At 49.7% G+C, this 13,384-nt stretch overlaps 1 protein-coding gene across 2 annotated transcripts; it reads left to right on the plus strand.

Annotated features, from left to right (window-relative positions):
* Positions 1-7,240: 7,240 nt before the first annotated feature.
* On the plus strand, positions 7,241-8,791 carry LOC129405097 (elafin-like). 2 transcript variants are annotated; one of them, XM_055140404.1, is made up of 3 exons: positions 7,241-7,482; positions 8,110-8,449; positions 8,647-8,791. In XM_055140404.1, exons 1-3 carry the CDS (start codon positions 7,404-7,406, stop codon positions 8,648-8,650), a joined length of 423 nt encoding a protein of 140 aa, XP_054996379.1. In that variant the 5' UTR covers positions 7,241-7,403; the 3' UTR covers positions 8,651-8,791. The 2 variants fall into 2 exon arrangements, with proteins under 2 accessions (XP_054996379.1, XP_054996380.1); XM_055140405.1 differs by lacking the exon at positions 8,647-8,791 and having other exon boundaries at positions 8,110-8,453.
* The last annotated feature ends 4,593 nt before the right edge of the window (positions 8,792-13,384 follow it).

Genomic DNA, 13,384 nt, shown 5'->3' on the forward strand with positions numbered 1-13,384 from the left:
ATACATCAATATGTATATATATAGACATAACATGGTATGCCTAAAATATACACAATTTTTGTTTGTCAAACGTATCTTAAACTGGGGAGAACATTTGAAACGGTGCCAGCAAACCTACTCACAATAGAGCACACGAAGACTGACAGGGGGTGTGGTTTGTAAGAGCAAAAGTCTGGAACAAACTAAGAGTGGAACAATAAGGTTTTATGAAAAGCTAAGGCAGTCCACAGATGACTGACTCTGTAGGCCTAAGTCACACACACACACACATGAATTACCAATGACCAGTAACTTCCACCTGCGTAAGCACTTCTCACTCACCCCAAAATATTTCTTCTCTCACTTAGTGACTATTGTGCTCACCTTAGTGTTTAAGGTAAAACTCAGAAGAGGGTCAGGGGTGTGACTCAGTGGTAGATTGCATGCTTGATTGAGTGAGGTCCTGGGTTTGATCCTATGTGATGAAAATATATATATTTTTTTCTCTTAACAGTGTCTAGACTATCTATTTTTAAATTTTCATTGGTTTATGAGTTTTATGTAAAAAAACACATATAATTTTAGGGTCGGAGAGATGGTACTGGGGTTAAGATGTTGTTTTTCATGTGGCCAACTCAAGTTTGATCCCTGGCAGGACATAGTCCCCAGAACACAGCCACAAGTCACCCTTGAACAAATAGCCAGGAGTAACCCCTGAATATCACTGGGTGTAGTCCCCAAACAAACAAAAAAATCTAATTCTAAATATTGTATTTTGGGACTTGAAATATTAATTCAACGTGATTTTAATTGATCATATTTTGTCTGTACATTAGACAAATATTTATATTATGTGAGTTAGTTGATTTTCAAGATGTGTATTTCATTGGACTGGAGCGATAGCACAGTGGGTAGGGTGTTTGCCTTGCATTCGGCCAACCTGGGTTCAATTCCTCCGTCCCTCTCGGAGAGCCCAACAAGCTACCAAGAGTGTACTGCCCACACGGCAGAGCCTGGCAAGCTACCCGTGGCGCATTCAATATTCCAAAAACTGTCACTGTCACTGTCATCTCATTGTTCATCGATTTGCTCAAGCGGGCACCAGTAATGTCTCCATTATGAGACTTGTTACTGTTTTTGGCATATCGACTACGCCACGGGTAGCTTGCCAGGCTCTGCTGTGTGGGCAGGATATTCTTGGTAGCTTGCCGGGCTCTCCGAGAGGGACGGAGGAGTCGAACACGGGTCGGCCGAGTGCAAGGCAAACGCCCTACCCGCTGTGCTATCACTCGGAGTCCCATGCCAAAAACAGTAATAACAAGTCTCACAATGGAGAGACTGGTGCCTGCTCGAGCAAATCGATGAACAATGGGACTATAGTGCTACAGTGCTACAGTACTTCATTATTGATATGCCATAGCACGTTTATCTTTAATTTTGTTGTTGGTAGTATGATTTGTTTCTAGTTTTTCATTGCTAGTGTTAAAAACAGTGCTGTTATAAATATTTTTATGTATGTTTCCTGATAAACATGTAGGAATATTTATCTTAAGTATGCAATTAGAAGTATAACTGCTGGATGAAAAATTGCACACAGATTCAATTTTGTTAGCAATACCAGTCTATATTCAACAGATTGTATAAACATAGACTATCAGACTCTCATAAGCACTAGAGTTCTTTCCTTCCTTCCTTCCTTCCTTCCTTCCTTCCTTCCTTCCTTCCTTCCTTCCTTCCTTCCTTCCTTCCTTCCTTCCTTCCTTCCTTCCTTCCTTCCTTCCTTCCTTCCTTTCTCCCTTCCTTCCTTCCTTCCTTCCTTCCTTCCTTCCTTCCTTCCTTCCTTCCTTCCTTCCTTCCTTCCTTCCTTCCTTCCTTCCTTCCTCCCTCCCTTCCTCCCTCCCTCCCTCCCTCCCTCCCTCCCTCCCTCCCTCCCTCCCTCCCTTCCTCCCTCCCTCCCTCCCTCCCTCCCTCCCTTCCTTCCTTCCTTCCTTCCTTCCTTCCTTCCTTCCTTCCTTCCTTCCTTCCTTCCTTCCTTCCTTCCTTCCTTCCTTCCTCCATATATTTCATTGAATCATCATGAATCACAAAGTTACGAAGATATCTGTGATTGAGTACGAGGTGTAAAATGTTCCAACACCAATCCCTTTGCCAATGTTCACTGCCCTCCACCAATGTCTCGAATTACCCTCAGGCCTTCCAGCCTGCCTCTGGGGCAGGTACATTTCCCCTCTGAGGTTGTCCTACTCGTCCCATTCCTAATTGATTCCCCCACTCCCACCCCAGGCCTAGTGGCAAGTTTCCCTACTGAAGACCAGTTCTCCTGCTCTTCATTTCTATTGCTTTTGGGCATTTGATTCTTCCTAGGAAGTTTCTTGGGACCCCACATATGATCTCATTCTGAGTTTGTTCCTCTCCCACTGAATAATTTTACTCAACATGATACTATCTAGATCCATCCACGTAGCAGCAAATTATATGATTTCATCTTTTCTTATGACCGAGTATAGTTCCATTCTGTAGCTGTACCATAGTTTCTTTATCCAGTTCTTGGACATTTGGGTTGTTTCCAGATTTTTTGCTCTTGTGAACAGTGCTGCAATGAACATAGAAGTGCAGATTGGGCCAGCTGGCGTTCCCACCAGCAGTGAATGTGTCACCTTTTCCCCTGCGTCCTTGCCAATATTGGTTCTTTTTCATGAGTCTTTCTTTCTTGTTCCTGCTCTGCTCTTTTTTTTTTTTTATTTTTATTTATTTTTTATTTTTTTTATTGAATCACCAAGTGGAGGGTTACAAAGTTCTCAGGATTATGTCAGTTATACAATATTCAAACACCCCTCCCTTCACCAGTGCCCATCTTCCATCCCCAACCCCCCCAGTATATCTGCCGCCCCCTCCCACCTCCCTAGTCCCCACCCTTGTACGTGATAAGTTTCACTTCATTTGCGCTTATCTCGATTACATTCCATGTTTCAACACACAACTCACTACTGTTGCTGGGGTTTCCCCCCAAAAAGAAAAAGACAGTCCTATTGCCAATGAGGCATTTGATAAATCTCCATTACTAAGCATATAGAGATATTAAGTCCTGCTGTTTGTTACATAACTTTTCTTTTTCCCCCTTGCCCCGCGCCACCGAGTTCACGCCTGTTTAGTAATCGCCACGCTGTCTGACAAAGGAAAAAAAACCGAAGAGGATGGTTATTTCCCGTCATCAGCCGGTGTGGGGCTCTGGCTTAGTTGATAGTCTAGTAGAGTGTCTGGAAGCAGTTTCTGGAACCAAAGCTCTTGCGCTGATATCGGCTCCGGCTCGAGATACCACCAGCGTCCCGCTGGTCCATGTACCTAATTTTTCACCTTATTTCCCATTCCCACGCCACCAGGTCTGTTTGCTTAATGGACATCACACTATGTTTGACACCACGCCGCATTTCTTCCCGAGAAAGAAGGATATTTCTTCTCAGCCGGCGTGGGGATATAGCTTAGTTCAGTCTAGAGAGATGGCTACCATTTTGATTGCCTTCAATATTTCAACAAAATACTTACTATTCTTGTTAGGATCACCCACAAAAGTCCGACCCATTAAGAAGGAACCATTACATACTGCTGATACTAAGATGACATTATGCCGCGGCCGCGCGGTTCTGGGTTTCTGTCTAAAGTCCAGGGAAAAAGTTGAAGGAGAGAGAGAGAGAGATTTCCGCACGGGGGACCTGGCGGAAACTCTCAAGTCACATACTGCAGGTTGCTGGTGGGCTGCCGGTGTCCCAAGCAGCTCCATCCTCTTCGTCAGTCATTCTGGGGGTGTGGGCGCGGAGAAATGGGAAAGCCCACGTGGCTGCACTCTCTTTAAGTGTCCGATGTGGGCGGAGACCGGTACTTCCCCGCCCTCGATCCCCCGCCAGCCGCGCCGCGCACTTGGGTGCGTCTCTCCATTTTGTGCTCAGAAGTGGGGTAGATGCTGTGCTGTGCCCAGAGGTTGAGGGGAAGAGAGATAGATTAAAGGAAAAAAAAAAGAGAGACGCCAGGCCCCCGCTCGGGGGACCTGGCGGAAACTCTCAAGTCACATACTGCAGGTTGCTGGTGGGCTGCCGGTGTCCCAAGCAGCTCCATCCTCTTCGTCAGTCATTCTGGGGGTGCGGGCGCGGAGAAATGGGACCTGCTCTGCTCTTAATCTACTCTCAGGTGATCACTTCTGGTGGAACACAAGGGACCATAATTGGTGCTGGGGATTTCGAGATGCAAGGACAGCCATATGCAAGCCAAGTGACTTAGCCACTCTACTATCTTTCTGACCCCAGAGTTTCTTTTCTTTAAAAATCAATAAGAAAAATACAACCAACACAAATTAAAATTTGATGAAGATACTTGAATAGGCAAATTAAAACAACTCAGGAAAGCGGGAAGGAGGGAGCGGAAAGAATTAGGATAATAGGGCATGCATACAGAAAATGCTATTTTTTAAGCATGTAGCTATATTTTAAGCACTTTTTGTGTTTCATGATACCTTTTGCAATGAGTTTTTTTTTTTTAAAGAAGCTATAAGACTCTAAAGTTCTGTTTGCTTACATGGCCTCCTTATCTTTCAGGCATTGACGGCATGTGATATTAATTCTAAAGAGACAAAGTACAAGGATTTACCAACTGGTTTTAATACCTCATAATTAGTTTGCTTTCCTACCTCTCTCATCCCGCCCTCAATGTAGTCATTTTAAACTGCAGGTTCTGTCCCCGGCAACGCCCAGCTTGTGGTATTAATTTCTGTTACTCAGAACTTTTGTTAGTTGTGACAAATGGCACTCCAATTCACTGGGCAGGAGGCGAATGTATGGTGTGTAACTGGCTATGGAGCGGGATTGGGAGGACGGACAGAGCAAAGGGGAAGGAGGGTGTGGGCCCACTGCTCCTGCCATCTACCCTTGGTGTCTTCTGTGTGCCGTGTCCTTTCTCTCATACAGCCGGCTCCTCCCAGCCCGGACTCAGAGCTCCTGGCTTTCAGTGTTATCAACAGGACCAGTTACCCTTAGCATTCGTTCAGATAAAGAATTCAATAACCTCAACACACACACAAACAGGCATGCACACACACATACACACACAGACAGGAACATACACACACACGACACACAGACAGGCATACACACATGCACACACACAGACAGGCATACACACATACACGTACAGACAGGCACACACACATGCACACACAGATAGGCGCATACATACAGACAGGCATACACACATGCCCACACACAGACAGGCATATACACACATGCACACACAAACAGGCACACACATATGCACACACAGATAGGTGCATACATACAGACAGGCATACACACATGCACACACAGACAGGCATACACCAGACACAAGATAGGCATACACACACATGCACACACAGACAGGCATACCCACACGGACACAAGATAGGCATACACACATATACACACATACAGACAGGCATACACACATGCACACACAGATAGGCGCACACACAGACAGGCATACAAACACGTGCACACAGACAGGCATACACACAAAGACAGGCATACACAAACATGCACACACACAGATAGGCATACACACAGGCATATACACAGACAGGCATATACACACATGTACATACAGACAGGCACACACACGGACAGGCACACACACATACACATGTGTACACAGACAGGCATACACACATACACATACACATGCACACAGACAGGCATGCACACACATGCACACATACAGACAGGCACGTGCGCACTCTCTCTCTCTCTCTCTCTCTCTCCCTTCACCAAGGATGGTCATCACAGTCAGAATTTCCTTGAGTCTCTCCTTTTCTCATTGGAACCTCAAGCTCAATGCCTCCTTCCAGATACTACCTGGGATGTGACAAAGTGTGAAGCATTTTAAAAATAGGTTTTTAAAATAGGGGCCATCAGTAGGGCCACAGCAAATTTGATGGGAAAGTTGCCTAGAAGCCCACCAAGCTCAGTGCGTGCAAACAACAGCACAGGAGGTTCGACTAGCACCAACCAGCTCAGTAAATCTTTAATCAGTGACTGAGTAACACCACTGTGAGACGTAACAGTGACCAGAAATTGACTTATTGATCTATCTCTTGATGATTCCACTTACCTGCGTGTTCTAATAAACAATACAAAGTCAATTTGTGCCTGCTAAAAGCCTTGGGTGGTCGGTGGAAAACTGGAGACGGAGGGAAGTTCACACTGGTGGTGGGTTTGGTGTTGGAACATGGAGTAGCCGAAACAACTGTATTGTGAACAACTTGGTAAATCGTCGTGTTATAATAAAAAATAAAACAAATAGGGGCCGCACCCAGCAAGTGGTCTAGTGAGGGGTGTGGGGAGTGCTAGGGGCCTCTGCTGGAGCAGTACTTGACCTAGTGGTGTGGTGCACTGACTGCAGTGCTCACGGGCCTGTGGTAGTGGGGGCCATCAGAGACACCAGGCCTTCACCCAGTGGCGTTTGGGACCATGGCAGGAAAGATGTGCAGAGCCAGTGATCAGACTCAGGACCTCCTGCTCCATTGCTGCGAGCCATATTCACAATCTCAATAATGAAACGTGTTTTGTGTTTTGAACAACACCCAGCTTGACGTGAGGGGTCCCAGATATCTAGGCCCTGGCCGTGGTGGGGCTTGGGATTAACTCAGGTGTGCCAGGGATTGAACCCAGGACTCTCGGGCATGTGATGCAGCCCTTTGAGTTGCTTCTCAAGCCATCCACTCTCTTGTTTTAGGGGTGTGTGTGTGGAGGAGTGCATCTAGCAGAGCCCATAGGCTTCTCCAGGCTCTGGGCTCCAGGGTCACTCCCAGCGTCTGACCTGGGCTTCCTGAACACAAAATGTGCTCGGCCACTGAGCTGTGCCTCCGGCCCCAACCCTTACACCTGGAAGGCAATATTGCCTTTTAGAGATTGTGTCGGGGCCCAGGGGGCATGAAGAAGGAGCCCAGGGAGAAGCTGGGATGATGAGAGGCCCGAGTAGGTCTAGGTGGGACTTGTCGGGGCAGGAAGTATGCGGGAACACCTGGGTGTGGGAACCAGAGCCCTGGACCTACTGGGTGGCTGGCTGGCTAACTTGCTGAGTGACTTTGTCTCCTTGCAGAAGTGCAGGATTAGGGTCGGGATGGTACCCGGGGCCAGCCAGCCCTGCATCTCTGTGAGAAAGTGAGACAGCGCCTGGCCAATCAGAGGTGATGTAACACTGCTGGCACTTGTCCCTGCCAAAGGCACTCAGGAAAGTCCCAAGTTGCACCCAGCCCCGGGGCGGGTATTCCAGGTAGAATGACGGAAGCGTGAGAGGCACCTGTGCTTTGCAGAGCCGCGGCCCTGCCCCGGGAGCCCCGCCCAGCCCTGCTGTATAAGACCAGGCCTGCCGCGGCTCTTGCCACACGCCCACCTGACACCATGAGGAACAGCAGCTTCTGCGTCCTGGCGGTGCTCCTCGTCCTGGGGACACTGGCCGTCCAGGCCGCTGTCAGAGAGGGTGAGTGGACAGGGGCCTGGGTGCAGCTGGGGTGAGGCTGCACTGTGCAGGGCAGCGTGGGTCCTGACAGGCCTAGAGTGAGGGGAGAGTGAGGGCCCCAGGGCTCTGTCTGTGGGGTCCGTTTCCTGCCTGTTTCCCCCATAAAGTTCCTGAGAGGGGGTTAAGGACCAACGGGACCCGAGGACCTGAAATCCCTCTGCCTTAAGATGCCTGGGGAGGAGACCCAGGGGCAGAGACCCAGGGGGCAGCGGGCAGGCAGTGCTCGGGCAGGAGGGGGCTCCTGTCTGCACTCTCGACTCAGGGGCCTTTTCTGCCCCTGAGATGACAACGTGTATTTCTCCCTTCTGGGGGTCCTTCCTGCCTGCCCCTCCTTCCTGAGGCCCCTGCCCCTGGGAATTGAGGGAGGGGGAGGTGGCGATCTGAGGGCTTCGTTTCTCCAGATGCAGGGCTACAGCTTCCTAAGACCCCAGAACCCAGCTAGCTCAACTCACACCCCCCACCCCGGCCATAGTTAGGGGATGCTAAAGTGAGTCGCGGCCAGGCAGAGGGAAGAAGAGGGATTGGAAGCAAGGGTGCTGGGTCTAAATGAGGGTGCACGTTTCCCATGAAGAGTTTTATTTCTTACAGGTGAAAACAGGTTCAAAGGTCGTCCTGAAGTGAAAGGCCCTGGTCCATTCCAAGGTCAATATTTTGACCAAGGTCAAGGTGAGGTCTATGGTCAAGACCCAGTCAAAGGTCAAGACCCAGTCAAAGGTCAAGATCCAGTCAAAGGTCAAGATCCAGTCAAAGGTCAAGATCCAGTCAAAGGGTGGAATCCATCTCTCTCCACTAAGCCTGGCTCCTGCCCCGTGGTTCTGATCCGCTGCGCCATGCTCAACCCACCCAACCGCTGCGAGCAGGATGCTGAGTGCTCGGGAGCCATGAAGTGCTGTGAAGGCGCTTGCGGGAAAGCCTGTATGGACCCAAGGTGAGGTGGGAGCTGGGGAGAGCAGGAGGTGGTGCCGGGGCTCAGAGACAGCTGGGCGGGGAACGATCCCAGGGTGGCAGGAGAGAGCAGCTGGGGGAGAGGGGCAGAGAGGGGGCCCTGAGGACTAATGGGCGCCTGGTCCCCCTCCCCTGCTCTCACCTACCACCTCACGTCTCTGGGTGTCTGTTCTCCCGCAGGTAGACCCATGCTCGTCGCACCTCCTCAGACCCGCGGCTGAGTCCCTGACCCCTGGGCAGCAGCCTCCCCGTCTCATTCCGGATGCAATCCCCACCCCCGCCCCCCTTGGCCGTCCTCTCTCAAGAGCTTCCAATAAAGACTCGGGTCTGCCCCATGTGCTTCCGTCTCTCCTGAGTCTGCTTCCTGGAGTGTTTCCAAGGGGTGGGACTGAGGCTGGACTGTCTGTGCAGAGGAGGGCGGGGAAGCAGGGGGACTCCGAGAGCTGACTTTGGTGCTTAAGAAAAAGCAAAGGCAGGGCCCGGGCACCCAGGCCTGGGGCTTCACATCCGACTCCAGGAATCCAGCCCGGATGGCAGAATCCACTTCACCAGGACAGGGAAAGCCAGAGTCGGCCTGGGCCAGGTGGGGAGGGGGGAGGCATGTGGCTGAAATAGCAGCCAGGGTCCTTCCCCACACGGAGCCCCAGACCTGGCCCGGGTCTGTCAGCCCTGATATGGGAACCCATGGTCCCTTGTGACCTCTCACTCCTGCTGGCCTCTCCCTGTCCCCTCCACCACCCCCAAGAAGGCACGGAGAGATGGCTGGGTACTGCCAGTTTACCCCAAAGAAGAGGAAGTCACATTTCAGTGGGAAATTTTCCCAGCTGCTGGGTTCTTAATTTTGAGCAAAAAAGAATTGTGCCACAAACTTAAGTCATACAGTCTGTTTCAATTTATTCAAGTACATGGAGTCGACTTGTAGAATGTGAGGGAATTTTTTTTTAATTCATCATTTATTTACTCTCTGTTGGATTTGGGGGGTCAGGGAGAAAGGAGAAAAACAGCCAGGATTTAATTAGGGCCTCTGTGTTCGCTTTATTTACCCGGTAGCCCCAGCAGACTGTCAGCATAGCAGAGGTGATAAAATGTGTCCACGATTACAAGATGATGAAACAATAATAATACTAGAAATGGACCAAATCAGAGGGATGGGACTGAAGGTTGGGCATTTGCCTGGCACACAGCAGACTTGAGTTCCATCCACAGCACCCGTTATAGTACCCTTAGACCTCCAGGCGTGATCCCTGAACACAGACCTGGGAGTAAGCCCTGAGCACTGTCAGGTGTGCCCCCCTCCAAAAAAAAAAAGAAAAAGAAAATTGGACCAATGTAAAAAAACCAGGCAACTCGGGGCATGATGGCAGGCAGCTGTGGTCATCTCTCGGGCGACCCACTGCCAGACAGAAGCATCTGGAGGGCGCCTGGTGTCTCCTGCCCCCCTTCCCTCTCCCCCAGAACCTCTGCACCTAACACTCCCTCAGAGACATCTGGAGACTGTTCTAACAGGCAGCTGAAGCCCAGGACACTCTGTTAAACCCCAATTTCAAATAATGCTTTTTTAAAAGTGAGTCTCACTGAATCCCCCCTTGTTCAGTTGCAAACAAAAATGTATTGATCTGATGAATGGCTATCAGACTTCACTGAACCCCCAAACCATCTGTCCTGATTCCTCCAATTCCACGTGTTTGCATGAGTCTAAGTGTTGGTGAGTGGACAGAGAAGCTGTATGATAAAGCATCATGGTGTCTTGATCATCCAGTTTGATCTTCTCCCCTCGTGCTGACTTACCCTCCCTTCCCGTCTGCGTGTTTGGGGCGGGCGGGCACAGGTCATTTCTCACTCTCTCCACACGTTGAAGAGCAGACACTGACTCTGCCCCAGGCTCCCCTTTAAGTATTGGGGTCTTGGAGAGGAGGCAGAGACATCTCACTGGCTATGCTGAGATTTAAAAAAAAGGCGTTTTCAAAATAAAAAATATCTAGGTCTACATGCTAGTTGGTCAGGTGATTATTCCTTCTCTAGGAAGACTCACTATCCGCAGAATCGTGGGAAGACAGTGATTTGGGAACACTGAAATACCTATAAGGGGGGCTGGAGCGATAGCACAGCGGGTAGGGAGTTTGCCTTGCACACAGCCGACTCGGGTTTGATTCCCAGCATCCCATATGGTCCACCAAGCACCGCAGGAGTAATTCCTGAGTACAGAGCCATGAGTAACCCCTGGGCATCGCTGGGTGTGACCAAAAAAAGTGAAAAAAAAAACCCTATAAGGAAGTATTTGTTGGAGAGAGGAAAGGTCCCCATTCTCTCCGAACTCTACTGGCTGGTGAAATAGTCAGTGTCACGGGTTGACAGCAGTGGGAGGAGTTCACCTGAATCTCATGCACCCCTGGCCCAGGAGTCTGAGCTCTAGAGAAAATCCTTTCACACACCCAAAGGATCCCCTCGCCCCATGACTGCAGAGGGAGAGGAGGGTGACAGACGCACAACCCCCATGGTGCTGGCACAGAGCACTTTGCTTCTTTATTGAGTTTCCTACTGATTAGCCTTTAGCTGAGTTACAGGATGTCTCTGTGTGAGGAGCACTGAGAACCGCAGGCCTGAGCTTGCAGGAACAACATCTTATCAGGCCCAGGGGATGAATTGGCGTCTCTCTACAGGAGGAGAGAAGAGACAGTGAGGCATGAGAAGGAGCACCCCATGCAGGAGACATGAGCCAGCTCCCAGGACTCCCAGCCCAGTGCTCCTCTTCCAAGAACACTGAGACAATCTGCCAAGGAATTGAAATTCCTGGATGCCTTATTTTAGGCCAGCTAGCCTAGAGATTTTTTTTTTTTTGCTTTTTGGGTCACACCCAGCGATGCTCAGGGGTTACTCCTGGCTTTGCACTCAGGAATTACTCCTGGCAGTGCTTGGGGGACCATATGGGATGCCGGGGATCGAACCCGGGTCGGCCGCGTGCAAGGCAAACGCCCTACCCGCTGTGCTATCGCTCCGGCCCCTAGCCTAGAGATTTAAAATCATAAAATCCTTACCTCACAGTTTGTCAACGAAGCGGAAATTATTCATTATGATAAGCTCATAGGGATAGAGAGGCAATCATGAAAACATTTACTAATGCTTGAAGGACTAGAGTCGGTCTTGTCCAACCAACCCCCTCATGGCAGGGAGCTACCCGTGTCCCGGAGTGAATTGTGCGTGTTGCAGGCGAGGCTGAGGGTGACACTGGGGACCTCTCTGTGGGCACCTCAGGCCGCCCTCAGGGCTGAATCAATGCACAGCTCTGACCTGGGCCCTCCTGCAGGGCACTGGCCGAGTTTAGCCAGCGCTGAGAGGCGGAGGGGTCTTTGGGACCAAGGCGGGGGCTGGTTACGGGGCAACCCGACTCACTTCTGCTCTTCTAGGGAGTCTTGCACTGATTCAAACAACTGTACAAACAGCATTTCCATTCCCCTTCACAGTAGGAATCGCTGTAGCATGCGGACAACGGTTTGTCTGCGCAATAGATATTGGAAATCGGGCATCGTCCAGGCTTCCTGAGAGCTGCAAAGGAGACTGGGTGGTGGAAGATGAGTGAGCCCGGAGCATGGTGACACCAACCACCTCAGAGTCAGCTCAGCCCACAGAATCCTTGAAAAGTGCTCCTCTGGACTGCACTCACTTGTGGAGTATAGAATAACATCACATGAGGCTGACACCCAAGGATAGTAGATACAAGTGCCAGAAAGACTACTCCATAGCTGGAATCCTGCCTCATGAGCAGAGGGGAGAAGGCAGCGGGAATAGAGAAAAGATCACTAAGAAAATGATGGCTGAAGGAATCAGTCACGATGGGAAATGTGTGCTACAAATAGATAATGGACCAAATATGATAAAGTCTTAGTATCTGTACTGCAAGCCATACTGCCCAAAAGTAGAGAGAGAGTATGGGGGATATTGTCTGACATGGAGGCAGGAGGAGGGTGAAAAAGGGGGGATTTTACCAGGGATATTGGTGGTGGGGATTGTGCACTGGTGGGTGTTTGATCATTGTGTGATTGTAACCCAAACATGAAAGCTTGTAACTCACAGTGATTTAATAAAATAAAAATAAAATAAAAATTAAAAAAAGAAAGAAAAGTGCTCCTCTGCCCTTAGCCAATTATGCAAGACCCGCCCCCCCCCACCAGGCCAGCACTTTCGCTCATGCCTCTGTGTAAAAGGCTCTGCCACATGCAAGCAGAGGACCAGGGAGATCAGGGCGATTGGCAAGAGGCTGTTCCGCTTCCTAATGCTGCTCCCTGCCTGGTGGTGGTGCAGGCTGGACCCACTTATACTGTATCTGCCCAGGGCAGCCACGGTGGGGGCTCTGCTCCCCAGGTGGGAAATGCTGTAATCAGATCAACTCCCCTGGGTCAGATCGATCTCTCCTGCTTCCCGAACCACAGGCAGAGAGAGGCCCAGCAAACCCGCTGTCTAGTCATGTGTGCAAAATGTAGAGGTAAAAGTTTGGAGAGAAATATTTTCTAAACATATAAGAAAATTTCAAATATTAGGCACGAAAGATAGTGCAAAGCGTCAGGCACTGGACAGCCAGTGTCAGTTCGATTTCCATCTCTGTGTATGCTTTGAGTGCCAGCTGAAGAGATTCCTCAGCACAGGGCCAGGAGCAAACCATGTGTACAGACAGGTGTCCCCCAATGAAGGAAAGAAAAAGAAAAAAGAAAGGAAAAAAGAGAGAGAGAGAAAGAGAGTGGAAGGAAGGAAGAAAAAAAGGAAAGAAGGAAGGAATATAGGGAGGGAGGGAGGGAGGAAAGAAGGAAGGAAGGAAGGAGGGAAAGAAGGAAGGAAGGAAGGAAGGAAGGAAGGAAGGAAGGAAGGAAGGAAGGAAGGAAGGAAGGAAGGAAGGAAGGAAGGAAGGAAGGAAGGAAGGAAGGAA

This window comes from Sorex araneus, chromosome 5 (genome assembly GCF_027595985.1).
Source record: "Sorex araneus isolate mSorAra2 chromosome 5, mSorAra2.pri, whole genome shotgun sequence".
In the NCBI taxonomy this organism is placed as follows: domain Eukaryota; kingdom Metazoa; phylum Chordata; class Mammalia; order Eulipotyphla; family Soricidae; genus Sorex; species Sorex araneus.

What these genes read in the sequence shown, in the direction of transcription:
- LOC129405097 (XM_055140404.1), top strand. Translation starts at nt 7,404, where the DNA reads ATGAGGAACAGCAGCTTCTGCGTCCTGGCGGTGCTCCTCGTCCTGGGG. An exon ending in CCAGGCCGCTGTCAGAGAGG is followed by an intron (nt 7,483 to 8,109) that starts GTGAGTGGACAG and finishes TATTTCTTACAG; the next exon opens with GTGAAAACAGGTTCAAAGGT.